Source organism: Lontra canadensis, unplaced genomic scaffold (genome assembly GCF_010015895.1).
Source record: "Lontra canadensis isolate GAN:19392208 unplaced genomic scaffold, GSC_riverotter_1.0 scaffold9, whole genome shotgun sequence".
In the NCBI taxonomy this organism is placed as follows: domain Eukaryota; kingdom Metazoa; phylum Chordata; class Mammalia; order Carnivora; family Mustelidae; genus Lontra; species Lontra canadensis.
This window is the reverse complement of record NW_022631003.1, coordinates 39,200,147-39,228,092: the sequence shown is the minus strand read 5'-3', so window position 1 is coordinate 39,228,092 and position 27,946 is coordinate 39,200,147. Positions and strand designations below refer to the sequence as shown.

The 27,946-nt window shown below is 34.0% G+C and overlaps 1 protein-coding gene across 11 annotated transcripts in view; it reads left to right on the top strand.

The window, feature by feature from the left end:
- Positions 1 to 27,946, top strand: part of KIF21A (kinesin family member 21A) — a 151,757-nt gene that overhangs the window by 84,692 nt on the left and 39,119 nt on the right. For 6 of the 11 annotated variants that reach the window (XM_032855347.1, XM_032855349.1, XM_032855348.1 and 3 more), the window contains exons 7-17: positions 508 to 623; positions 3,863 to 4,058; positions 4,456 to 4,645; positions 5,003 to 5,066; positions 10,332 to 10,535; positions 16,420 to 16,458; positions 20,778 to 20,868; positions 21,297 to 21,414; positions 21,805 to 21,993; positions 22,659 to 22,858; positions 24,021 to 24,128. In XM_032855347.1, the coding sequence (XP_032711238.1) occupies positions 508 to 623; positions 3,863 to 4,058; positions 4,456 to 4,645; positions 5,003 to 5,066; positions 10,332 to 10,535; positions 16,420 to 16,458; positions 20,778 to 20,868; positions 21,297 to 21,414; positions 21,805 to 21,993; positions 22,659 to 22,858; positions 24,021 to 24,128 (1,515 nt within the window). The remainder of the gene's footprint in view (positions 1 to 507; positions 624 to 3,862; positions 4,059 to 4,455; positions 4,646 to 5,002; positions 5,067 to 10,331; positions 10,536 to 16,419; positions 16,459 to 20,777; positions 20,869 to 21,296; positions 21,415 to 21,804; positions 21,994 to 22,658; positions 22,859 to 24,020; positions 24,129 to 27,946) is intronic. The other 5 variants (XM_032855356.1, XM_032855355.1, XM_032855357.1 and 2 more) reach the window with 1 other exon arrangement.

Genomic DNA, 27,946 nt, shown 5'->3' with positions numbered 1-27,946 from the left:
CTTGTTCAGAGAAATCACACTGATATTTTTATTATGGTTAAAGAAGAGTTTGTTTTTCCATAAGGAAGCTATATGGCACTAAAAAAGTTTCATGAATCTGTTAAACTACCTAAACGTTTTATAAATCTTCATTGAGTTGAGAAGAATTTGACACATGAATTGACAGTTTTTTGAGGATACAGCCTGATGCTCTGATAATTCTAGGGATGGTTAGGTGGTGTCAGTTGTATCACATTTCTATTTTTAAAGAAAATCTCTGAATCGAAGTTTAAGTACTTGTGAGTTACGGGTATATTATAGTACTACATTTGAGTGATGTTAGTTTTTAGTGGTTACCATAGAAAACTTCGAAGTGTACTTCATACTTCAAAATACAAATGTGAAACAAAACCAAACATGTTCTCAATTCTGTCATGTCTCCATGTTATTCTTTGTAAGATTTTTTATTTCAAAGTGTTATAATTACTACAATTTTATTACTTTCTTCTCTCTCTCTCTCTCTTTTAGTTGGCACTTGGCAATGTAATAAGTGCATTGGGAGATAAGAGCAAGAGGGCCACCCATGTCCCCTATAGAGATTCTAAGCTGACAAGACTGCTACAGGATTCCCTTGGGGGTAATAGGTATGCATAAGTGATTATCCTCCATATTCCTGAATTTCACTTAATTAATTTTAAAGTAAATTTGTAAAGTGATTTATAAGAACTGTTTTTATTATAAAGCTAATTAATTGAATGAGGAATAATGATTTTTAAGTACCTAAAAAGTATGAGTCCTTTTGTATGTGATTATGTCACAAAATCCTTAATAACATCCCCTACATAGGTGTTATGTTGTTATTTTACAGATAAGGAAATTGAAATCCAGCTCTCTGGATAATAAATAAATAAATTATATTATAATTAATTTATAATATAATAATATTATTATAATATATACATAATATAATAAATAAATTACTTAACCTCTTTAAGTAATTTATTCAAAGTCACTTAGCTTGTAAGTGAATTTCATAGCATGTACTTTTTCTACTATATCATAATTTCTACTTTGAGTGCTTTGCACATGGCAGATGCCCAATAAAATTCTGGTGAAAAATAAATGCTGTCTTCTAAGTAATTACAAAGTAACTAAATATTGATACTTTTTTACAAAGTCTCCTAATTTTTTTTTTTTAAGATTTTTATTTATTTATTTGAGACAGAGAGAGAGAGTGAGCATGCGTGCATGTATGGGTAGGGGCAGGAAGGGGCAGAGGGAGAGGGAGAAGCAGGCTCCCTGCTGAATAAGGAGCCCAATGAGGGGCTCTATCCCAGGACCCTGGCATCATGACCTCAGCTAAAGGCAGATGCTTAACCAACTGAGCCACCCAGGTACGCCATAGTCTTCTAAAATTTAACATTTTTTCATGTGGAAATACTTTTTTTTTTAAAATGTCAATTGTATGAAATACAGGATGTTTGCTGTTTATTAACTTTGCCAATATCATTAATATTCCTCTTTTTCCATACTTTGCATCATTCTGATATATTTCATCAGCTAAACTCATTCTTTTGGTAATAAATTCCTTTTGGTAAACATCAGTATGTTGGTTTTACAAGTGGAAATATTTGTGGCATTTAAATTCAATCAATGTAATGCAACAAGTTATAGACAATTACAGTGAATCTAATTTACACTGTTTTCAAAGGTCTGACGCATTCATTGGAAAGTTTATTAGATGCTATAAAATGATCTGATAATTACACATACAGATTTCCTTTTTGAGCAACTATAATTCGAAGAATTTTGATAATTTTGATAATAATATTAATCTGGGTCTTAGTATAATGAGACCAATTTTTGTTTTTTAAGCCAAATATAAATTCTTCAAGTTCGCTGAATTATAGTCCTTTCCTATATTTATTTCTTAACTATAAAATAAAGCAGAGATGATAAATGTCCTCCCCTTACAAGTTTTAATACTTTTGAGTACTTTAATGCTTCTGAAAGTTTTCTTGCCTTATAAGCAGTCTAAGATATTTGCACTGTTGGTCTTGAATTCCTCCGGAGTTTCAGATTGGCTACAGCTAAATACAGAGAGGCTATAGTCTCAGGTGTTCCTCACCTATTTCCTTACTGAGCAGTAGCTCTTCAGCAGAAAAAACCTTTTCTAATCTCATCCTAAAATGAGATTAGAGCCTGAGCAGAGAGCCTGATGTGGGGCTTGATCCCAGGACCCTGAGATAATGACCTGAGCTGAAGTACTGACTGAGCCACCCAGGTACCTCTTCATGAATTAATTTTAACTTTCTGACCTCTAATAAGTAAATATTATGTATATGTGATGCAAATCACAATTACTAATAATCTACTAGATTCCAATATTGTGTTACACAAAGTGTATTGATGCTAAAACTTGATGATCCTTATCCTCTAGGAGTTTAGGGTCTAAGAGTTGGGGTCTATAAAATTTTAATATAATAATAATAATAAAAATAAAGAATCAACAAAAAAGAGATACACAAAGGATTTGAGGAAAAGAAAGAAAGTAGGCAAATTGATGGTTGAATTCTTGGACTAGATGATACCTGTGTTGAATTTTGACTAATACTGTGAGGAAATACAGATGAATAAGCATTATTAAGAGATGAAAATGGATGGAACGGGACTCCTTTTAAAAGGGTTACTATGAGTGCTGTGTTGAGATTACTGGGGGAAGGTGGCAGTGGAAGCAGACGAGGAGGCTACAGATCAGAATTGATAGGCATGAATTTTCTACCAGGGTGGATAAATTAGCTCCTTAATTGTAGTTCCTATATATTTTCCAGTTAGTGTTTAAGTGCTACTTAAAATCGTCATGTCTGTTTCATTGACAGACAGAATAGCTGGGCATACTAAGCATTTCACTATCCTGTTCTTTGGTTGGCAGAACAATTAATCATGACAATAAAGTACTATTTTCCATTTTTTTTTCTTGTGTAATCTGGTCAAAAACTTAGGAACTTTGACCACTCACTCACAAATGAGGTTATATGTTGTAAAACATGTATTTACTAAATATTCCTCTTGTTCAGATGATAGGATTTGTTTAAATTTCTTTGCTGACATAAAAAGTCAGGATACAAGTGGGGCACCTGGGTGGCTCATTCGGTTAAGCGTCAGCCTTCTGCTCATGTCATGATCCCAGGATCCTGGGATTGAGCCTGTCAGGCTCCTTGCTTGGCAGAGAGTCTGCTTCTCCCTTTTCCACTGCCTGCCACTCCCCCTGCTTGTACTCTCTCTCTCTGTGTCAAACAAATAAAATCTTAAAAAAAAAAAAAAATCAGGATACAAGTAATTAAATAAAAAGAAAAAAAACTAAAATCCTGAAATATTAAGGAGATATGAAAAAGGTATGAAAAATGATTTTTGAATATAATTTGTCATTATTATGGATAGATTAAATTTTAGAATTGTTTGCATTGCTTCAGAAATATTTTGTAGAGGTGAGAAGAGAGCACCTGTGCTTTCTCAAAATATTGTGGGTAAAAGAAGGATAACATAATTTCATTTTCCCCAATTTCACCCATGTAAAAATCTTTTTCCTTCAGAGAGTCTCAAAGCATGGAGACTTTTAAATTTGCTTTTATTTTTTGTGCTATGGTGAGTGCTGTGAAGTGTGTAAATCTGGCGATTCACAGACCTGTACCCCTGGGGAAAAAAATATATGTTTATAAAAAATAAAATTAAAAAAAATTTGCTTTTATTTTTAAGTTAGTGGTATCGGTCTTTTAGTAATTTGAAGATAAGATACTATTTAAAAGGCAGGATATTAAAAATGCTTATTTCAGTGTTTTACTTGTTTTTTCCTGTGAACCCAATTATGCTTTTTAACTTTCAGCCAAACAATCATGATAGCCTGTGTTAGCCCTTCAGACAGAGATTTTATGGAAACCTTAAATACCCTGAAATATGCCAATCGAGCTAGAAATATCAAGAACAAGGTGATGGTCAATCAGGACAGAGCTAGTCAGCAAATCAATGCACTTCGTAGTGAGATCACACGGCTTCAGATGGAGCTCATGGAATACAAAACAGTGAGTGAATCGGTTTGACTTTGCATTTTGTGGTGCATCTTGTGAAGACCGTGATGTCTTGTTGTAATAGCTTAGACATATGTGTCTCCAGAGTCTCTCATCTGTCAAAATAGTAGCTTCCTTCCTTTTGGAGATAGAATTCTCTAGTTTTCCTTGTGGGTAACCTTTAATATTGTTCAGTCTATCCACCTGACCAACGTCTTGTTTCAAAAGCCTTCCTTAGTCCCTTTCTTTAGTGACAAATGCACAGAGGGGTGTAGTAGAGGGAAGAAGATCTCTTTTGCCTTGAGGCTACTAAAACGAAAGTGCTCTTTGTTGTAGATGTGTTGTATCCTTAAACAAAACTGTTGTGTATTTAAGGCCCCTTAACAAATACGGAAATATTTTCCTTTCCTAGGGTAAAAGAATAATTGACGAGGAGGGTGTGGAAAGCATCAATGACATGTTTCATGAGAATGCTATGCTACAGACTGAAAATAATAACCTGCGTGTAAGAATTAAAGCTATGCAAGAGACAGTTGATGCATTGAGGACCAGAATCACACAGCTTGTTAGCGATCAGGCCAACCAGGTTCTTGCCAGAGCAGGTATGTCTGTGAGGTGGGATGAGTGAGGGATTAACTCCTGGAGGGCAGGAAACATTCTTTGTGGTCATTAATTACCTGGAATATTTCAAGTAGAAATATCAGTCTGTGTATATGCAGTCTGTGATTTTAAGTTAAATACTTAATTTATAAATAATACGTTCTTAAAGAAATAAAATGTGCCCTTTGCTTCGGTAGTATTATTTTATTGTCTGCTTATATAACTAAGGGTAGGAAATCTGCTGTATGACTTGTGTTTTAAAACATTATTGTTTTATTTCCATAATTTTTTTTCTCTGATTCTGTCTTGTTGAAGTTTTAATTTAAAGAAAATTCTTAATTTCATATTTTGTCTTGCAGGTGAAGGGAATGAGGAGATCAGCAATATGATTCACAGTTATATCAAAGAAATCGAAGATCTCAGGTGCAATTCATGTTCTTTAATATGTAATGCACGTGTTTTGGGTTTTGTATATAGCGATACTGCTGTTTGTTGAGTTTATTGTTAGTAACTATTCTTGGTGATATTTTAGTCCTTTGGTGAGGTTTACTCTAGGGCAATAGGTACTTGCCTTTCTCATAATGTCATATTCCAAACTGCTTTTCTCCCTTCTCTTCCTATTTTATCTTCCTGTATTATCCTCCTGCCCTAGTTACTATACCGCTCATTGGGAGCTTACCAAACCTGAAGTACAGGACCAGCGTAACTGATATCTATGAGGTTACTTTTGTGCCTTCCCTCCCTGTGCCTCTATCTCCACCATCTGAGAATGGTCAACATCAATAAGTCATTTCTAATTTTTTTTTAAAGATTTAGTTAATACTTTGGAGGAGAAGGGCAAAGGGAAAGGGAGAGAGAGAATCTCAAGCAGACCTTTTTACTGAGTGGGTAGCCCCATGAGGAGTTTGATCTCATGACCTTGAGATCATCACCTGAGCCAAAATCAAGAGTTGGACACAAACAACTGGGCAATCCAGACACCGCAAATCCTTTCTAATTTTTAAAATGTCGCATTACTCCTGTTCATTTCTACTTCTCTAGCTGTTCTTTATGTGTGACTCACTGCATCCCTAACAATTTTCCTGGTACGTAAAGAGGCTCCTTCCACATTCACATACAACATACTACAAATGCTCACCTTATGCCAAACACTGTGCTGTGGACTCAGCAGCTATGACAGCAGGTATGACATAAGGAGTTCTCAGTCCAGGTTGGGTGACTTACATGTATTCACAGGTAGGAAATGGAATGACAGAATTTATATAAAAGAACACCCACACCTGGTATAGGAATGTGGAGGAGACCACTGAGCCCAGACTGGGGTAACACAAATTAGAAAGCAGGTCAGGGACAGAATTCATTTTTGTATTTTCAGGTTCTGTGGTCTGCCCTGATGGCTGAGCTACTTTCTCTTGAAGTAAAACTATAGTCAGTTCCATGGGAAGCATCCTGAGTAGCTCAGATCTCATTTTTGCTACCCGTTTGCAGAAAATAACCAAGTGGGAGATCGTCTTTCATAGCCACCCCAACACTTCTCCATCTTGTATTTGTGCTTTTCCTTTCTCCTTTGAGCTGTTTTAGAGATCCCTGGAGATGACTATTGTTTCCATTATTTCTGCTTCCACAAGGCACACTGGTTCCCTTAAATGTTTCAAGAAGTGAAAACAAATAAGACATTTGGATAGAGTTACTCAAATAACTGTTACCTTTTTTTGTGTATATGTAAGCTTTGCCTTTTTGGTGGAGACTTCTGGGACATGGGGTCCTGGTTCTGGTCAGTAGCCAATCTGGACTTAACAGTTTCTATCCTGTGTTGGCAGTGGTCTTTCCTATCTACTGCCAAACACTGATTATCTGACCTTACTGCATAGAACCTAATTACCATTCCTTAAGACATAACTGGTATATCTATTTTTGAATTCTTAAAGATTGTCTTCCTCCTCCTGGACTGCTTCTCTTTATCTCTTTTATTTCTTTGATACTAGACAATTTTTTTTTAAAGATTTTATTTATTTATTTGACAGACAGAGATCACGAGCAGGCAGACAGGCAGGCAGAGAGAGACGGGGGAAGCAGGCTTCCTGCTGAGCACAGAGCCCAATGTGGGGCTCGATTCCAGGACCCTGAGATCATGACCTGAGCTGAAGGCAGAGGCTTAACCCACTGAGCCACCCAGGCACCCTGGCACTATTCAATTTTTAAGGCTCATTCTAAATTCTGGTTCTTATGCTTTATATCTTCTCTTCTAAGACCATATCTAAGCCAGCCTGATCTCACTATAAGACAAATGGCTTGGCTAGTGTCATTATTTTCTACAAAACAGAATCATTTTTACTCCTTATGATGGCTAAACAGAATATCTAATATTTTTCTTTTTCAAGTTCTTGATCTAATACCATTCTTTAATCCATTTAGAAAATAGAGGTGACTCTTGGGCCGTGAGTTCAATCAGTGATCAAATCTTCCTTGGTGTAAATTAACGGCGTGTTCTACTTGTCGAAAACTTCTTTGATGGTTCTTTCGTTAGGTGTGCTGACTTCTGAGGGTAGTGTTCTAGAATCTCAAGACTGTAATTTACAATATAAAAATAATGTATATATGGAATGAGCGTAAATGAGCTTTGAATTTAAATTGGATTACCTTGATTGAAATTAAATTTTCTACTTATTAATAAGTGTGTGACCTTGGGCAAGATTCTTAACATCTCTGAGCTTTAGTTTGTTCATGTCTAAGAATGAGGTAATACCTGATAGTCTCAAGGAGTTATTATGGGGCTCAATGAAAGAATAAGATGTCACAGCCTAATGTGGTATTTATTAGGTCCACATTCTCATATAGTTTTTTTCTCTACTAAATCCTACTCCAATCCATACATCTATCAAAACTCCATCTTTGGAAGGCATTTATTTGTAGCTTTTTTAACATAATGCACATTTATATTGATTTATTGCCACTTGGGAATGTTTAAACTTGAGTTTTATTCTAATTGTAAAATAGTACTAGTTTCCTTTTAATAAATCTGCATAACCCATTAGTTGTTGTAAAATGATAGTGGACACTAATTAGTTAATTAATTCTTGTTTTTTTTTGGTGCAGCTTAAAATTTTTATAGATATTTTTGAAAAGATAGGAAAGTATAAAAAAATTAAAGTCATCCATATTGCTGCTATTGCTAGAACCAATGTTAATATTTTAATATACCTCTTCAATGTTTTTTTCAATGCATACTTTAGCAATTGATATGGATATATATATTACTTTACTATCTTTTCTTTGAAATGTGACAAGATATGAGCATTTTTAAATGTTATTATGTATTTTTCTAACATAATTTTTGCATGATTCCATATGGTACTATCTCGTAGTTGTAACTGTTTCATTTAACTAATCACTCACTGCTTGATAATTATATCATTTCCAACTTTTTGCAAGGAATAGTTATTCATTACATATATTATCAGTCTGGTGAATTTTAAATTTGTTATATCATTGATCCTCATAACAATCATAGGGAAATGTATATTTTCATCTCATTCTACTGAGGAAAGAGTAGAGGCTTGTAAAGACTAATAACCCAAGATCAAGTGAGTGACAGAGCTACGATGCAAGCCTTCAGTCTGCTCCTTCCTAGGGAAGTCTGTATTCTTCTCCTAATGACTCACTGGTTGGTCTCCTGTTAAATGCAGGCGGCAGGGTGGGTTGGTGAGTGGGAAGAGAAAGAGAGCGTTGTTATCAAAAAAGCCCAAAAAGCAATTTCTGCTAATGTATCTTCAGCTTTGTGGAGCTGATCCCTAAAGGTTTCAGCTTTTATCAGCACCAGCATTGAAGAACATTGAATATACCCCTTATGAAATTCAAACTTAAATCAGGTAATAAAAAAAGAACTTATCTGGTTATTATATAAATGAACCAAAACAAAACAGGCCATTATTGATAGCTAATTTATTATAGTTTTGTTTATTCTTGTCATTCATTATTATGTACCCAGGCTATATTGAAAATATAGAAAAATGTGAATTTTGACTTTGAGGGTTTTTAAAAAAGATTTTATTTATGACAGAGAGAGAGATCACAAGTAGGCAGAGAGGCAGGTGGGGGTGAGGGGGGCGGGAAGCAGACTCCCCACTGAGCAGAGAGTCTGATGCGGGGGTCCTGATCCCAGGACCCTGAGATCGTGACGTGAGCAGAGGCTTAACCCACTAGACACCCAGGCGCCCCTGACTTTGAGTTTTTATAGTTAACCTGTATTTTTATACTTAGGTTATGCTCTTGTTGAACAAAATGACAGCATTATATTCAGAAGTTTCTTTAAAATAATTTTGAAATCATTTAACCTAGGAGTTTGTACACAGCTACTTAAACATTTCAAATTACTGTAATTGTTATTCTGCTTACATATGATACCAGACATATAATAAAATAATTTCATTAAAGAGTGTATAAGACCCTGACTTGAAACATATATTCACTGACTTATGTACACTGTTTCTAGCTGATTCCAACAGTGTCATAAATAATTTTGGTAGTGAAAACAAAACAAAACAAACAGAGCTGACCGCATCTTCTCGAGCTTATAAGTTGCAAATTAATCTAGCATCTTTCTCTGAAATACTTGGACATATGGCAGGAGTTCTGTGCAATATAGTTTTGAGACAGATCTAGTAAGGTAGTACTTTCTTCTTATGGCCCTGTCTCAATCACCCTTCTGCCAAATTGACCTTGGAAATCTATTATATTGAAGTAGGTAATTGTGTTCTTGATGATTTTAAATCAAGTAGAAATAAAAGGACTAGCCTCGGGGACTCTGAATCTCTTTTTGTTTCAAGAGTCCCCTCTTTCAGAATCTCGTCATTCTATGTTTTTTGCACATTACTGACAGTACATACATTTTCCTCCTGTCATTATTAGGACTGCTTGAGCAAACAAAAGAATGTTTTCAATTATTAAACTCAGGTTTCCTTGGAGATACCATCTTTTCCCACGCCATGCTTGGGAGCCAGATGTCTTTTAGCCAGTTAGGGGCAAGTTTAACTAACTATTCCTTACAAAGATTTGGAAATGCTATTATAGCATGATGAATGAAGCACTGAAAGAAAGGGGACCATGCTGCTTGTAGATTTTAAGTTTAAATGATGGGTTTACAAAGCAACATCAGTAATGCCTACTGGCCAGAATGCAACTAATCTAATTACCCATTGGCACTTCTGAGCACTAAAAATGTGATTTCAAATTTATAATTATTTAATCAGAGAATTAAAAAAATCCTAAACATTAATGTTTGTGAGGCTGTTTATTTTAAAAAAAACAAAAAACAAAAAACAACAATCCTACCTTGTAGCAACATTGAGATACATTTTAAATCACCTTGTAGCATATGAAACAATATATTTAAAATGTTCCCTATTTATTGCTAGAGTAGTCAGACTGTAGAGACAGAAAGTATCATGGTGGTTGCTAGGAGCTGGGAGCAGAGGGAAATGAATTCATATTTAATGGGTGCAGAATTTTAGTTGGAGAAAATGAAAAATTTCTGGAGGTGGACGGTGGCTGTGGTTGCACAATAGTCTGGATCCACTTTGTGGTGCCAAGTTAATATGCTTAAAAATGGTTAGGGTGGTAAATTGTATGCTATAAATTATTTGCTATAATAAAAAATGTTTCCTGTTTAAACATATTTTTATTCACTAGGGCAAAATTATTAGAAAGTGAAGCAGTGAATGAGAACCTTCGAAAAAACCTGACAAGAGCCACAGCAAGATCACCGTATTTCAGTGGATCATCAGCTTTCTCTCCTACTATACTGTCCTCAGACAAAGAGACCATTGAAATTATAGATCTAGCTAAGAAAGATTTAGAGAAGCTGAAAAGGAAAGAAAAGAAGAAGAAAAAAAGGTAGTGTTATGAAGTCACTGCTATATGAATCCTTGTTTTTCTTTCTTTGCAGGGTATCTTAATTTGCAATTACAGTGAGTATACATAGTTTCACAGTATATTAATAAGGAAAATGTCATTTAAATTAGCTGAAAATTATGATATATGTTTACTTGTTTATCTCTACTAGTATAAAAGAAAAATAAGTTAATTATAATAATATGGTAGTAGATTTTATTTAGACTATGACAAGGTAAAATTAGTATTTGAAATTATTTTATTATTTTTCAAATAGCTGCTTTTGCATTCCATTCATCTTTTCTGCAAAGCTTGCTCTACCATTACAACTCACTGTCTTCATTTCTTTCCCATTTTCTAATGCAATTAAATAGTCTCATGAATATCATCTGATTCCTGTCTAGATTAGTTTAACTAAAGGCTAAACTAATCCATCAGACTGTCATTTAATGTCATTTGGTCTCGTCAGTATTTTCTGCAGGGCTTCCAATTTGATTATGTCAGAGTTATTTATGTTATTTTAGGCTTTTTGAATCAACAAGGAGTTATCCAGCTTTTCACCACTGTTCTAGGCCTTCTTTTTCTTGCATCCTGATAATATCTTCTTCTAAAATCAACTAGGTGCCAAGAAGAAGAAAATAAAAATTTGACCACTTGTAATGTGTGAGTGGTTAAATATTCACAAATTCTTTACATGTCTACCTACTGATTCTGTGGTGCAGTCACAATAGTTACTAAATATATTTTGAACATGCCAGTCAAATTAATTTTAAGCGTTTTGGCTAGATATTCAAAAGGGGGCACAGCTGTCAAATGGTTTGTTGCAAGAAGCTTGCTTTGTAGAATTATTATTGACATTTAGTCTACCTGCTGCTTTGCTCAGTTTATTTAGAAGTTTATGTAGGCAACCAGGCATTTCTTCCTTGAACAGTCCAGTTGACTTAAGTAACTGGAGGTTTAAATTTTTCAAGTTAATTCTGCTGTATGTCCTTGAGTTAAGAAGGAATGATTAGAATAATTAAAACAAGGAGTTACACATTTATGGTTAGGAGGCATTGCAACTGAAATTGCATTCTTAAGATACTAGTGTCTTAATAGGTATTTTTCATGGATGGCTGATTATGGCAGCAGTAAGATATGTAATGATTAGCTTTTATGCGGAGTAGTTAACACTGAAACAGTGATCACAGAATTATATGTGATCCAACATACTGCTTGAATGAAAATGAGACTTTTACACATGACTTAACTATTCTCTTATAATATTAGTTTTGTAGTTGGTGAAAATACCAAACAGTGTGACTTGTTTTTAAAGGTCTTGGTTTTGTTCATGAATAGTAAGTATAAGGAAGGGTATATTTTTCAAGGTCATGAACTGATTCTGCTGTTTCATTTTGAGGTAAATTTAGAGATGTTATAATAATCACCTGTTTGGTCTGAATAATGAAAAAAAGGGAAATCTAGACTGTTTTGACATTTTTAAAAAAGATTTTATTTATTTGACAGACAGAGATCACAAGCAGGCAGAGAGAGAGAGAGAGAGAGAGAGAGAGAGAGAGGAGGAAGCAGGCTCCCTGCTGAGCAGAGAGGGGGGGGATGCGGGGATGCGGGGATAGATCCCAGGACCCTGGGATCATGACCCAAGCCAAAGGCAGAGGCTTTAACCCACTGAGCCACCCAGGCACCCCTGTTTTGACATTTTTATAGTGAGCTTAGGTATCCTAAAATAATACTTCTGATGGAGGTTATTTTTGTGACAATGCAGGGAGAGAAGCATTTTGATTGGTAAATGGTACTAAAGGAAAAATATATTATTATTAACATTTGTCCCTGGTGCTTTTTTAAAGTAAAAAAAAATTAAATAGCTGTCATTTCAAAGTGAAAAATTGACTATTTCAGTGATTATGTTGGATGTAATAATTGTTATGATAAAAAATAATAGCAGATGTTAATGCTAGGAAGACCTTACTAAACAACTGTATTTAAACATAAGAACCCAAGTGAAAAAAGTTACTTTTTAACAAAAAATGATATGAAATAAAAAAATAAAATTGGTGAAGAAAAAACCAAACTAGGTAAGGTAAATTTAGAGATATTACCTTAGCCATCTTGAAAAAAGTCAATGATAGTCTAAAATGAGAAAAATTAATGCTTCCTAAAAATTAATAATCATATACGATACTTTAAAACATACTTTTTTAGCATTCTCACCTACATGCTATATCATGTCTTTGTAGAATTGAAACCTATATAGTGTGAACCTGGAAAAAAAATTTGTGTGCCATAAACTGCACGAAAGCCTTTAGAACCAGTTTATGAGTCTATATTACTCCATATGTAAATTTGTAGAATTTAATACAATTTTTCTTACCACATTCTAGTCAAACCTTGTTATGGATTTAAACATGAGAACCAATACTGTTTCACTCATCTTGATTAAAGCATTTCTTTAATCATTGTTAACTTTTTGCTATAGATCCTAATAACTTTCAGACTGGATGTAATGTAAATTCCTATTTTAAAAATGTAAGTAAGCTGTCATTTTAGCCAAAGGGTTTGCTACAGGTTGAAGCAAACAAATAACAAACAAAGAGTTCCACAAGTATTTTGAGTGACTGCAGTTTGTCTGGTCTTCCCCTGGAACTCTTTGGAGGCAAGAGCTCCTTTTTTGGTACATTGATTCTGGTTGAGTTGTTTTATAGCCCTCGTTTTTATTTATTTTATTCATCAGAGAGGGCATTGCAAAATTTGGGTTCTGCCTCAACCTTACATACAGAGTAAGTTCATTTAAAAAATTCTTTGGAAAAAAAATAAGAAAAAAAATTTGAAAATTTGGGACTAATTTTCTCTGGAAAATATTACAAATATATATTGTCCAGGTTTCCCAGCTGAATCACATGAAATGATTTTTTTTCCCCATTTTGTAGTGTGGTAAGAGCAATTCAAAAGGGAAGAGGAAAAGGAAAAAAGGGAAAAGAAGCTTTCTTTCCTTTCATGGGTGTAACCAGCCTTCAGGGAGAAGTGTGAATTTCTGCCTTAGGCATCCTTTTCATTCCATCTTCTGACCCCCTATGTCCTTAGGCCTGTTATGGTCCATTCCTCCCCAGAGAGGTCAGTTCTCATGTAATTCACCCTATTCCAAAGTATTCCTGATTTCAAAATCATCTACTTCCTTTTTTTTTTTTCCTCTCTTTAAATTCAAATTTGGGACCAAAACCATCTATGGCTAAAGGAATCCATGCTATATATATCCACATTATAACTTATAAGCAATAACCCTCCTTTCTAAAGATGTTTGTAATTTTGAAAGAGGAAGCATTAATTCAAATACTGAGCAACAGCACCCTCATGAAGGGAAAAAAAAAATCAAGTTATGGAGGAAAGATATTTACCTACTTTTAGCTGAGAGTTTCCAAGATCTATCTGGGGTTTCACTTTTGGGTTCAGATTTCCTAAGCTGTCCTCATTCTCATAGTTGCTTTCGTTCCTCTCCACTAAAGCCACAAATTAGAAGCTCCGTTTCTTTTAATTTACTTTCTCCGTTTCTTTTAATTTACTTTGTTTTGTGTTTGTTAGTTTTTGGCTGTAGTGGTTACGGGGCCTCTAACAAAGTAAGCGTTGGTAGCAAGAGTATCAAGTGGGTCATTTTTATGTTAGAAACTGCTTTTATGTTCAAGGAGGGCATCATAATTCCTGTATTACATGAAAGTTGAAACTTTTTCTGCATCAGAGTCTTTATCAGAGCTACAAAAATTAGATAATGTGTGGGGGTTTAAGGTTTATTCTTCTTCTTGTCCGTGCTTATTTTCTACTGAGTTGTAAAATCATCCATAGTTTTAGATAGGAAAATAGGGGAGTATAACAAAGTGGAATACTTGAAGAGGCTGTATTACCTCTTTTTTAGTAACAACTATTAAAATTGTTGGCAAGATTTGTCATTCTCTCTCCTCTTTATAGGAGAAACATCCTTTCTCCATGTAATGGAACTAAATGGAGTGAAAACTTTAAGTTATGGGGAAGTATCAGATTATTAGTTGTTTTTTTTTTTCTGCCCGCCACTGTCTTTGAACTACTTGTTGCAATGTTGTTTAGAGAAACAACTGAAAAGTCATCTAATGTTTATTTGCTTATTAGCTTATATCATCCATATGTTTTTGTTTTTCTTTTAAAGATTTTATTTATTTATTTGACAGACAGAAATCACAAGTAGACAGAGAGGCAGGCAGAGAGAGAGGAGGAAGCAGGCTCCCTGCTGAGGAGAGAGCCTGCTGCAGGGCTCAGAGCCTGCTGCAGGGCTCGGACCCTGGGATCATGACCTGAGTTGAAGGCAGAGGCTTTAACCCACTGAGCCACCCAGGTGCCCCTCATCCATACATTTTAATAGAGCTCTCTTGTGTTAGATAAACAAAAACTCTGCGTATTGGACATAGAAAATTTGGGCTATTTGCCAGGGAACCATATCCTTTGAGCTACTGTAGCTCATTTTCATTAGTGTAAGCCTAGATTAGGCATTACTCCCCATGTTTTTTGGATATCTAGCTTTAAATGACTTGAATTATAAAAAACTTTACTAATTCTTCAGACTGCATTATACTTGTGTTTAGTGGTGTCAGGTTGAAACTCTAGAAACACATAGATTTCTTAGGTGATGGCTTTATTTTCCTTTTTCTAGCCATTATACTGGACCTTTTGATCCCTGGTGAATATCACTCTAGAATTTTTTTTTCCCCCAGAAAGATTGCTAGTCTCTTCTTGGAATAGCAATATATAAGTTGATTAGGAAAAACGATTGCAGGCCAACAAATAAAAATCACATGCCAGCACAAGAAAATAACTGGTTTAAAATAATTTATACTTAAGACCCAATCTCTTCATTTACAAATATTGATGATTCTGAAAAATATTTATGGAATTCTGGTCAGAAATGTGCTCTATCAAGATTGCTATATGCTTAATTGGAGCCTAGCACATCTGTCTTTTTGTTTATATGACAAATATTGGTATTCAGTACATTCCATTGAGTAAAGATCCCCAATTCTGTGTATTGAATATTGTTTCAATTATACTTCAAAGTCTTTAAGTATATATCTTTAGTTTTTCTTATATATTTCTGGTTGAAGATGAATCTGATTAATGGAAAGTACTGCATTTCCCTTTTTATTGCCCCCTTTGCCTTAGTCCTTTTTAATAATTTCTAATTATTAGTACAATGATATTATGAGATTTTATTTTCAATTAATAAAATTACAGTTTTTCACTGATATCATAACAACCATACTCATTTGATTGTTATACCATTTCATATATAATTTTGAAATAGAACTTTTTTTAGATTTAGTGATGTTCACATGTAGTGTATTAAGAATAAAAAACAAGTTTTAAAAGTAGCATTCTAGTATGTAGTATTAATGGTATTTTCATATTATGGTATAAAGGCATTACTTTTTGACGTTCTTTTGATGATGCCATAAAAAATATCTTTTGGGAAGGATTAAAAGGAAGAGGATATCATTGAAAGTGGTCTTTTTGGGGAAACTGAGAAGGTGGAAACATTTCAGATATTAAAAAGCAATGGCATCCAAACACTCTTACTACTGATCAAGTTATATAAACTAAGACTCTACATTTTACTGCTAAATAATTTCAACTGAAAGTCTATATACTCTTCTTAGATATATAATGCTGCTTGTTTTTCTACTTACTTTTTATTCATACAAAATGTATTGCCTTTTTACTGTGTATTGTCCTTTGATGATATCTTTTAAAATTTATTTTAAAGTCTTCAAGCTCATGTATCATTTTTACCTTCTTATCACTTTCGCTTTTTACTGTCTGGTTTGTCCTTCATTGGCTTGGCCTTCCAATACTGTGCCTCGTGATTTTGAAGGCTACAGAAACTTGAGGAAAGCAATCGAGAAGAAAGAAGGTTGGAATATTTCCCAGGTTTTTTATTAAAATGTCATTTAAATATTTAGTTGCCATTCACAAAGAAATGTGTTATAGAATTATAGATTGTTTCAGACTAGATTAGCTTGGTGCTCCTAAAATTAATGATGATTTTACAAAATTGACAAGTACGTCAAATATATTTCCAGAAACTACTTTTACAGAATAAAATGCTCACTAGTTACCTGATTAAAATTCATGTGATTTTTGAATAAACTATCATAGTTATGATAGTGAATTCCCTTTTTTAGGCAAAAAAATGACCCTTCAAAACCCACCATTGACTTTCAGAATGAATCTTTCAAAAACTTGTGAACAGTGGGAATTTTTAATTGGGTGGGAACTGAGATTTTGTCATAGCCCATGCTAAATCACAGGTGGGTTTTTCTCCTCTCTTCCTTATTTGGTGTAATATTTGGAATATTATATTTGCAATGCAAATATATTTGTATATACAAATATTTGTAATAGTTGTTGGAAAGCAACATTAAATAGCAACAAACCAATAGGAAACTGTGGCCTTATTACAGATAAGATTTACAAGACTTTTTTTAAAAGATTTTATTTATTTATTTGACAGACAGAGATTATAAGTAGGCAGAGAGGCAGGCAGAGGTTGGGGGAGGGGGGAAACAGACTCCCTGCTGAACAGAGAGCCAGATGTGGGGCTCCGATCCCACGACCCTGGGGTCATGACCTGAGCTGAAGGCGGAGGCTCAACCCACTGAGCCACCCAGACACCCCTTAAAAGACATTTTTAAGGTTGGATTAGAAATATAATTGTTGCTTTTAAAATGTATTTGAGGTGAGTGTCAGAAACAGGATATTTTCTTTTTTTCACTTAAAATTTAAGCTAGATTTAGAAGCACGTTTTTGAACTCTCCATATAATCAATATTTGCATTTTAGTCATTCAGAATTATAGTTATTTAAACCAGGATCAAGTGGTATTTTACTTCTCATCAGGACTTCTCTTCATAGATTTTTCTAAATAAGCCCCCAGATTATATAATCAAAATGATTAAGAAAATAATATTTAATATTTTAGAAGCACCACTTTAGAAATTTCAACCCTTACTTAAAATAAGCCTTTTGGGAACTTTCACTATGCAGTAATTAGTTACAATAATAACTCATTTTAAATATGAAAGCTTAAAAATTATATTTTCTTAAAATTATTTAATAATTTACATTACATAATTATATTCCACACATTCTATAGTAGTCTGTAGTATCTATAATTTTATTCTATAATTCTATAACTTGTTTAAAGTATTCTACAATGAGAATGTAATTCTAATTGTGTGTAAGTTGCACTAGAACTCATCTAACTAGTATATATTTAGGACATTATATTTATCATAAGAATTAAATTATAGCATTAAAAATGTGAGATTTCTTCTATTTCAGAAGGTCAAAATAAAATACATAGTTAAAATAATGTATGGAAGCATCCTTCCACCTTAACATTTTCAAGTCCTTTCAGTGTCTTCAGTGAGTAAAGTTTGCTTCCAGTTTTTATATCATCCCCTAGAGGACAGCAAAAGCAGAGCAGTTTTATGTCCCTGGGTAGGGCTTTTTGAACATGAATATGCATACAGATCACCTGAGTAGTCTTATAAAATGAAGATTCCAATTCAGCAAAACTGAGGTGGAGTCTAAGATTTTGCTTATCTATCTAGCTTCTGGGTAATGCCAATGCTTCCATGTCTGTGAACTGAACTTTAAGTTTAAGATTCTAGAATACCCACCTGGTAGTCAAGACACTTGGTTCTAGTACTCTTGAGTGGATTAACTTCCCCGGGCCAGTTTCTTTTAGGTTTTCACCAAAAATGTTGACATTGGTAGTCAAATGTCAAAGGGGTTAAACCACATGATCACTAGTGTTCCTTCCAACTCCAAGATTCTGATTCTTTGTAAGATGCAAACGTAAATATCTTTCATTGCTGCTTAGTTATTTTAGATATCAATTTGTCTCACTTTATTGAGAAGAACTTGAATATTTGAGATACAATTATTATAAAGTATCAACTTGTATTTTTAAAAGCTTCAGTCTTAAGTGATTTATAAAGGGAAATTAATGTAAAGTTACAACTGCTGATCTTTCTACATCAGAATTGGCATGAACAGTTTATAATATATGAGTTAACTTTATATATAAATGAAAAGTAACATTTGCTGGATACTGGTGACTTGGAGAAAGTAGGAGGGTTGAATAAAGTGGTTATTTAGCTATAAACCAGAGTGAGAGGGAATTTGGGCTGGAGCTTAAATAATGAAACATTCAACAATAACAAAAATTGTGTGCTGCAACAGTTTACAGGTGAGAAAGACTGCATAGGGGAAAGACTGAGGAATGCTGATGAGGACTATCTTTCCAAACATATTCACCTGTCTTAGCCTTAACCTTAGTCCTAAACCTCAAGTATAGTCTGTTTGAGTGCCTAGTACTGTCCTTTAAGTGGGATGATGGATGAAGGGAATTTCTTTTTAGAGTTGCAGTTGGAACTGCATGGCGGAAATCAACAGTCCTAGTATAACACAAGTGATGTAAGAGAGGCATTCAGTATAATCAAAAATTTTCTCTAACAAAATGAGTTAACAACAATCATGCAACCCTGTTAGAATTCTCTTGATTTCTTTCCAGTTAAGATTGTTTTATTGGTATTGCTACTGGTTGTTCCTTCTCACTCTAGAGATACGACATCTTCTATGCATCTTTATGCATCTTTCAGCCTGTGCCATTAGACTCCAACATAATTCGTACATGAGACCCATAGAGGTGACAAACAGATACTCATGCACAGTCGTAGAGATTAGTGTATTTATTAAACTCTTACTGCACATTTATTATGTACATCCCCTGGGTACTGGGGACATAATGCTGAGTCAAACAGACATGATCCCTGCCCTCCTAAGGCTTACAGTTTAGTAGGAAAGACAGAAATTAAAGAAATAATGACAAAAAGAACATGAATTAAGAATTCTGAAAAGTGCTTAAAAGGGAAAAATATTATATTGTTCTGAGTACAAAAGTATCTGTGAGAACTGAGACCTAGGGTTAAACATTACAGTTTAATCATAACAGAACTTAAATAAGATTAAAATTTTATCCTAGAAACTCAAAACGAGTCTAGGTTTTAGGGCAGTTTTTTAATGTAACAGAGTAGCTGAAAGAAATGATAGCTGTTATAAAAGTATTTAGATAAAGTCTTTAAGCTCTTTGTAGGAGAATTTTATTTGGAGAATATCTGAGTATTTTTTTTTTTTATCCTTGATGATTTCAAAATGTTACAGTGGCACAAGAAGAAATCTTTCACATACAGATTTATTTGAAGTTCACTTTCTTAATATTATTTAGTACGATTGAATGTATGAGTCTAGTGGGCAGATGCCTAACTTCTGTACATAGTTGATCATGGTTGCTGGACCCTAAAAGAGTCACAGCAAATTAAGTGTGAAAGACTTTGCTTGCTGTACTGTGTGCACTGTCTTCTTCTCAAGGCCACTGGGGCTGAGTTAGGTTGGCTATAAGCATTACCTGACATCAGTATGTGGTTAGAACTGTTAGTACCAGATGACCAAACAGGAGGCTTCTATTTGGTATGGCCAATCTTGGGGCAGATTCTGAAATTTCCTATTCAGTCAAAGGTCAGGTTGAACCTCAGACAGTTTTGATGTGCCAAGACCCTTTTCTGTGAGAACAGTTTAAGAAAAGTCCTGTGTCATAGGTATGGCCTAGGAAAAAAGCCTGTGCTATTACTAGAGAAGATCTAACCACTATAATGGATATAGCCAGTGTAGTCAAACTTACTGTGAGCAGATTTATTCTGGATCTCTAAATTTATCCTTAAATGTATTAGGATATCAATTAAATTTCAATTTCTGTATCTTTGTATTTAAGATGGGAAAAGCCATATATTTAGATGAGAAAAGAAAAATATGTGATTTCCTTTGAATTTAAATCACCTATGTTCTAGTTAATTGGCTGCCACTGTGACTAGTTCAGAGCTGTTTCATCAGATCTTATGCCCCAAGGTATAATCTATTCTTCAGTGTTTCTACAAAATAAGCTTTTCTCCAATGATATAATTCACTATTGTTTGAATGGCAATTTCTGTTTTCCTCTGAAGCATCAGACATAACTTTGCTCAGTCAAATGATAAACTCTTAGTTTGTTTTCACAAATAATTGATGATTTTTAAGATCATCAATTTTTAAGATTTGGGAGACAAAAGTGAAAAATTTTCCTCTCTATTTTAATACTGTACCCTTTTGTTCCTTTTTTTTTCTTTTAAAGTGTGGCTGGTAAAGAGGATAATACAGATACTGATCAAGAGAAGAAAGAAGAAAAAGGTATTACAGAAAGAGAAAACAACGAATTAGAAGTGGTAAGTATGAAGGAATGAACTTCTCCTTTTCAGTGCTTGAATTTAGCTTGTTTATGGTTGCTGGTAACTATACTAACTTTTATATGTAGAAAAGAGAAATGTTATCATGCATCCATTTTAAACTATGTGCTTGAGGACTTCTTTTCTTTCAGAAATATGAGCTATAAAATACTAGCAACTCTCAATCTTGTACAACGTGAAAGCCTTGTGTTTGGTGGGGAGGGTAGAATACTAGGATAGATGAAGTACTATTTTATTTATTTAAGATAAAATTATGTAAAAACCCTAAAATTGTGGAATGATTTTTGTACTTGATGAAAGGTGAAATTTGTGTACTTCTTATTTAGTACTCCAGCAGTCTCTCTTAATGAAGTAATCAGTTTGTTTCGTTGATATTGTGCTATTAATGGTCATAAATTACATTTTAGGAAGAGAGTCAAGAAGTGAGTGATCACGAGGAAGAAGAGGAGGAGGAGGAGGAGGAAGAAGATGACATTGAAGGGGGTGAAAGCTCTGATGAATCAGATTCCGAATCAGATGAGAAAGGTACTTGCTGTTCAGTACAAGGACAAAAATTAATTTGGGCGATTTTTTAAAAATATGAGCAGGAAACATTCTCCATTTCCTTCTTGATGAGGGCAGCTTTTGTAACTGCCACCTTGTGTATCCCCTCCCAGCCTCATGTTTCTGCCCCTCCTGGATTTAGTCATTGTGTGATTTCCATTCTTAGCACAAATAGTGTCTGTTTTCACTGATCATTGTGAACAGTCTATCTTGTTCACCTCTTTTTTAGTTTTTGGTTTATCCAGGACATTTTCCTTATAGCTGCTAAGTGAATACCTGGATAGAGATGATGGTTTTCATGCTTTTGCTTGCAAGTTAGAATTATGATATTGTGGCCTATTACAGTGTGTTTATTTTTTCTTTTATAAATAGCCAATTATCAAGCAGACTTAGCAAACATTACTTGCGAAATTGCAATCAAGCAGAAGCTGATTGACGAACTAGAGAACAGCCAGAAAAGACTGCAGACACTGAAAAAGCAATATGAGGAGAAGCTAATGATGCTACAACATAAAATTCGGGACACTCAGCTTGAGAGAGACCAGGTGCTGCAGAACTTAGGTAAGAATTACATTTACTTCTAATTAAAGTTCCAACTAAATTGCAAAAATGGGTTTTTATCGTATCTGCCTTTAGAGGAAAGAAATTACATTAGAAGCCACATTACATGTGAGTTTGTCTCATTATGTCAAATATTGCTTATTTTTTCATTCTGGTACCTGTCTAGGCTATTTAATTATTTTGTGCAAAGTTGTGGCTAATTGTTTTTACTGTCTTGATTTATGCTGGGAATATTTTTTAAATTAAAAAAACAAACAAACAAAAACAAACAAAACTTAAGGGTGCTTGGGTGGCTCAGTGGGTTAAGCCTCTGCCTTCGGCTCCCGTCGTGATCTCAGGGTCCTTTGGTCAAGGCCTGGAGGCTGTCTGCTCAGCAGGGAGCCTGCTTCTCCCTCTCTCTCTGCCTGCCTCTCTGCCTACTTTTGATCTCTCTCTGTCAAATAGATAAGTAAAATCTTTAAAAAAAAAAATCTTAAAAAAACAAAACTTAAATAATTGTTAAACAAGCTGAGAGTAGCTAATAAAAGAGAGTGATTCACAGATGCCCTGGCCTCCTGAGGTTTGTGTTTGGAAGGTAGTGCTTCTCTGAGCTCATGAGTTGTAAATCTACAAAATGAAAATCTGTATCTCATAGAAGTAAATACAAATACCCTTTGGTCGTTTAGGTTCAGTGGAATCTTACTCAGAAGAAAAGGCAAAAAAAGTTAGGTCTGAATATGAAAAGAAACTCCAAGCCATGAATAAAGAACTACAAAGACTTCAGACAGCCCAAAAAGAGCATGCAAGGCTGCTTAAAAACCAGTCTCAATATGAAAAGCAATTGAAGAAATTGCAGCAGGATGTGATGGAAATGAAAAAAACAAAGGTATTGATTATATTTTGCATTAAAGTCTGATGTTGAGGATATTTATGTCATTTGGGACAAAAAAATTATTGTGGTTCTTTCCATATTCAATAAAAGGTAACCCAGACTTACAAACGATGCACTTCCTTTTGGCAATTAGAAGTTGTTTCCTATACTCATCCATTATCAAAGCCTTTCTTCAGAGTAGCTGAAAATCATGTCAAAAACAGGGCTTCTTTGACTGATGGATATAGCTCTCTTCCTGAAACACGTAATATATCTTGAACATGCAAAAAATTATTGATAATTACATAATGAGCACTACATTTCTATTTAAGATATTAAACATTACAGTATACACAAAACTTCCTATGTATGAAGTTTTGCCCCCAGAGGTAACTACTGTCTTTGCCCCCAGAGGTAACAACTATCTTCAATTTAGTGTTTATACTTCCCATGCACAGAAAAATATAAATTGTCTTCTTGACAAAAGAGAGTATGTGAATCCTTATCTGTTCTGTGTTTTTGTTGTGGGATTAATTATTCTTATTAACATTCGGCATGACAATCAATGTCAAATAGCAAATGTGAAATAGCAAATGTGAAAATGATTTAAGAAGTTTTAGATCATAATGTGTCTTTGCTGATGACAGCAATAGCTAAAATTATTAGGTGCTTACTATACACCAGACATTGTTATAAGCACTCTACAGGTATTACTCAATAAATTCTCATAATAGTCCAATAATGCCATAGAGCTGTTGTCTCTATTTTATATATGAGAAATGAAAACTTAGAGAGGTTAACTAATTTGTTCAAAGTCATATAGCTACTGGTAATAAGTACCAAAAATTCCTTCAAGTTATAGAACAATTGAACACTGAATATAAAATGGATACAGCACTAAGCAATTGATAGAAACATATTGGAAAAGTATTAGAAATAGAAATGTTTCTATTTCTAGTTAGAAATTCTATGTTTCTATTTCTAATTAGAAATTTTAAATAGAATTTCTAATTCTGTTTCTGTGATCAGCATTGACCATTTAAAATGTGCATCAAAGCTCCATTTTTTCCTTGTTAAGTATTCAGAATTCTAACTGCTTATTTCCATATGTGTGATTAATTTAACGAATGTTGTGATAGGAAAACTCCAATAGATGTATTTACCTAATCTTTTTTAGGTTCGGCTAATGAAACAAATGAAAGAAGAACAAGAAAAAGCCAGATTGACAGAGTCTAGAAGAAACAGAGAGATTGCTCAGTTGAAAAAAGATCAACGTAAAAGAGATGTGAGTGGACTTTAACTTTCAGTTACATACAAATATTGTATATTGAACAAGCTTGTTTAGTAAATGGAAGAAAATTTTCTGATAACTGTAACTATTAAGTGCAGGTTAAGGATCATAAGCAAGCATTAATTTTAAATATGGCATTTATTATAATATATGGATTATAGTAACTTAATATACAAGGTCATAAAAACTGTATAATATTATTATAAGTTTTATTAGAGGCTTGCTTATTTCCTAGATGATGAGATGCAAGAAAATGGCAAAGAATTATTGATGATCTCTAAGGAGATCAGGGAACTACTTGAAGTATTATGTAAAATAGTGATTTTAGGATGGTTCCAGACAGTTTCACCACTAGAGATTCTTAGCAATGTTCCTGAAATAATAACCCACTTTCACTGAGGCAGCTTTACTAAGAGCTATAAAAGTTTTCACATTCTTTCACTTAAGAATCCTACTTCTCGGGCGCCTGGGTGGCTCAGTGGGTTAAGCCGCTGCCTTCGGCTCGGGTCATGATCCCGGGGTCCTAGGATCAAGTCCCACATCAGGCTCTCTGCTCAGCAGGGAGCCTGCTTCCCTTCCTCTCTCTCTGCCTGCCTCTCTGCCTACTTGTGATCTCTCTCTGTCAAATAAATAAATAAAATCTTAAAAAAAAAAAAAAAGAATCCTACTTCTCCCATGAACTTAGAATAAGAAAATAATCTAAAATCAGAAAATTTGTTATGTGTTAAAATCTTTACTTTAGGGTTGTTTGTAATAGTGAAAAATGTAAAAACAATCAAGATGCTTTGATAGTGGGATGCCTGGGTGGCTCAGTTGGTTGGACGACTGCCTTCGGCTCAGGTCATGACCCCGGAGTCCCAGGATCGAGTCCCGCATCGGGCTCCCAGCTCCACGGGGAGTCTGCTTCTCTCTCTGACCTTCTCCTCGCTCATGCTCTCTCTCACTGTGTCTCTCTCAAATAAATAAATAAAATATTAAAAAAAAAAAAAAGATGCTTTGATAGTAAAGGAAATGGTTAATTATTGTCCATCTCATTTAATAGGTTATTATTCAGCCATTAAAGATTAGGATTTGGAAACTGCATAGTAAAATGAAAAATGACTGTGATTTAACATTATGTGTAAAGTAGCTTTTTTTTTAAAGAATTTATTTATTTATTTGAGACAGAGAGAGAGCATGAGTGGGATGGAGAGGCGCAGAGATAGAGGGAGAAGCAGACTCCCTGCTGTGCAGCGAGCCCTATGCAGGGCTTCATCCCAGGACCCTGAGATCATGACCTGAGCCAAAGGCAGATGCTTAACGGACTCAGCCATGCAGGCACCCCATAAAGTAGCATTTCATATATGCATGCTTGATTAAAATGAGGGAAAAAGTTTTAAGGATATATACCAACATGCTAACTGTAATTGTGTTAAGGCTTTAGGTTATAGTTAGTTTGTTTTTTCTTCTTTCCAAATTTCTGGCAAAATGGTTATTTCATTTATGATTTTATTTTCCTCAAAAGAAGAGGCCATCATAGTCTTTTCCCCATTGTTGGTTACATTTCAGCCTCTGTTCTTTTTTCTTGCTCAATTTGTTCTAAATCCTCCCTGGAGAAAATGTGAGCAAACAGCATATTTTAGAAAGTAGACATGTACTTTGGGAAGTAAAGAGAAAATTTAAGGAGCTAGAAGGGAATAATGAGGAAAATAGTTTATTCTCATGAGATGACTGCTGTATTAAGGCTATTTTTCTTCCTTTTTTCCTATTTATAAAAATTGACATATATGAACAAGCCATAAAATTCCCTCCTTTAAACTGTACAATTCAAGGATTTAGTATATTCACAGAATTGTGCAAGGATTACTACTACTTTATTCCAGGATATTTTTTATCACTCCAGAAAGAAACTCCATACCCATTAGCAGTCATTCCCATTCTTCCCCTTCCCTGGCCCCTGACAGCAATTCTACTATATTTTCTGTTTCCATGGATTTGCCCACTGTGGATGTTTTATATGAATGGAATATACAATATATAGCCTTTTTTATCTGGCTTTTTAAATTTAACATGATGTTTTCAAGGTTCATCTACGATATTGCATGTACTGGTTGTTCATTCCTTTTCATGACTGTATGGATAGAGCACATTTTGTTTATCCCTTCCTTAATTGGTAGATATTTGGGTTATTTCCACTTTTTGGCTGTTTATTTCTATATTTATTTAGAAGCTCTTATTCAAATTCCAGTCCGTTAACATACAGTATTTAATATTAGATTCAGGCATATAATACAGTGATTAAGCTGTTCCATACAACACCCAGGGCTCATCACAGCAAATGCCCTCCTTACTCCCATCACCTATTTCATAGATCCCCCCCACCCCAACCTCACCTGTGGTAACCATCAGTTTGTTCTTCGTAGTTAAGAGTCTGTTTCTTGGTTTGCATCTCTCTTTTTTTCCCTTTGCTCATTTATTTTGTTTCTTAAATTCTACATATTACTCAGCCATAAGAAAGAATGAAATCTTGCCATTTGCAATGATATAGGTAAAGCTGGAGAGTATTATGCTAAATGAAATAAGTCAGAGAAAGGCAAATACCATATTTATTTTGTTTTTAATCCAAACTTTTGGATGACAAGTATAACTTCCTTTCAATATTCACTACTTATTTCTTTGTAACTAACTCTTATGAGACATAGAGGTCAATATTGAACAACTAACTCCTGGGAGGGAATTTTGAATCTTATTCTACAACATAGGATCATATATGATATATTCTGTTATAAAAATGTGAGGCTGAATAATCACACACAAAGCTAACATTCAGACTCTTTTATCCTTTTACTTATTGCCTTGTGTGCATATTGAACCCCTTTCTTTATAAATTGTTTCATGTCATATTCACCTTTTAGCCCTTTGTACATTTGTACACCATACAAAGAATATGAATGAACTTGAGATTTGACTTAGAATAGAAAAAAACTTAATGTAGTAGTAACAAGTTTCAAACTATATGTTAATTTTAATTTTTGGTAGTTCATTCATTTAAAAAGATTTGTTAACTTTACCTCTATTCAATCATTGCTGTAGGCAATGACGATATGGGAGTGATAAGATAGAATCACCTGATGACATAGGAATGAATTTACATAAACATGAGATGAATTACCTGTTTAAATTAGTGATGCAAAACATGAAGGGTTATTTGGTATATCACAGAATTTAAGTCCCAGAAGGCATATTTGTGATTAAGCCCAATTCCTAAGCCTTGCCCGGGGTCACAGAGTTGAATAAATGACAGAACTAGAATTAGGATCTCTGTTCTTTTTAAGCCCAAAATTGTTTCCTAAATTTTAGCCTTATAAAATGGCTTAAAGTAATTTATAATGAATTGTCTTTATCATATAAAGTACCTAGAAACAAATTGGCAGCCAATACTGACATGTTTTATTATTTATTTACTTTATCCAACATAATATTTTCAAAGTTATTATAAAGTGTTAATATAATTAATATATGTTTTCCCTATATTTAAAAGAGTTAATAATTACTGCATATATTGTAAAATGACTTTATTGAAAGTATTCTAAGCTGTGTTTCATCCTGTTCATGCTTCAGCTAGCAAAACAAACGTCTAGCAAAAATGAAACGATATAATATTTACAAAGCACTTAGAAAAGTACTTGTGTATAGTAAGCATTATATAGAGTTTCTTAGATAAAAGTATGTCACAGAGATAACTTCATTTTTTAGAAAAAGGTGGCTGCATCAGTATGCATTTTTGTTTATTGCAATAAAATATCCTTATTTGTAGCAATGGATGCAAGGTT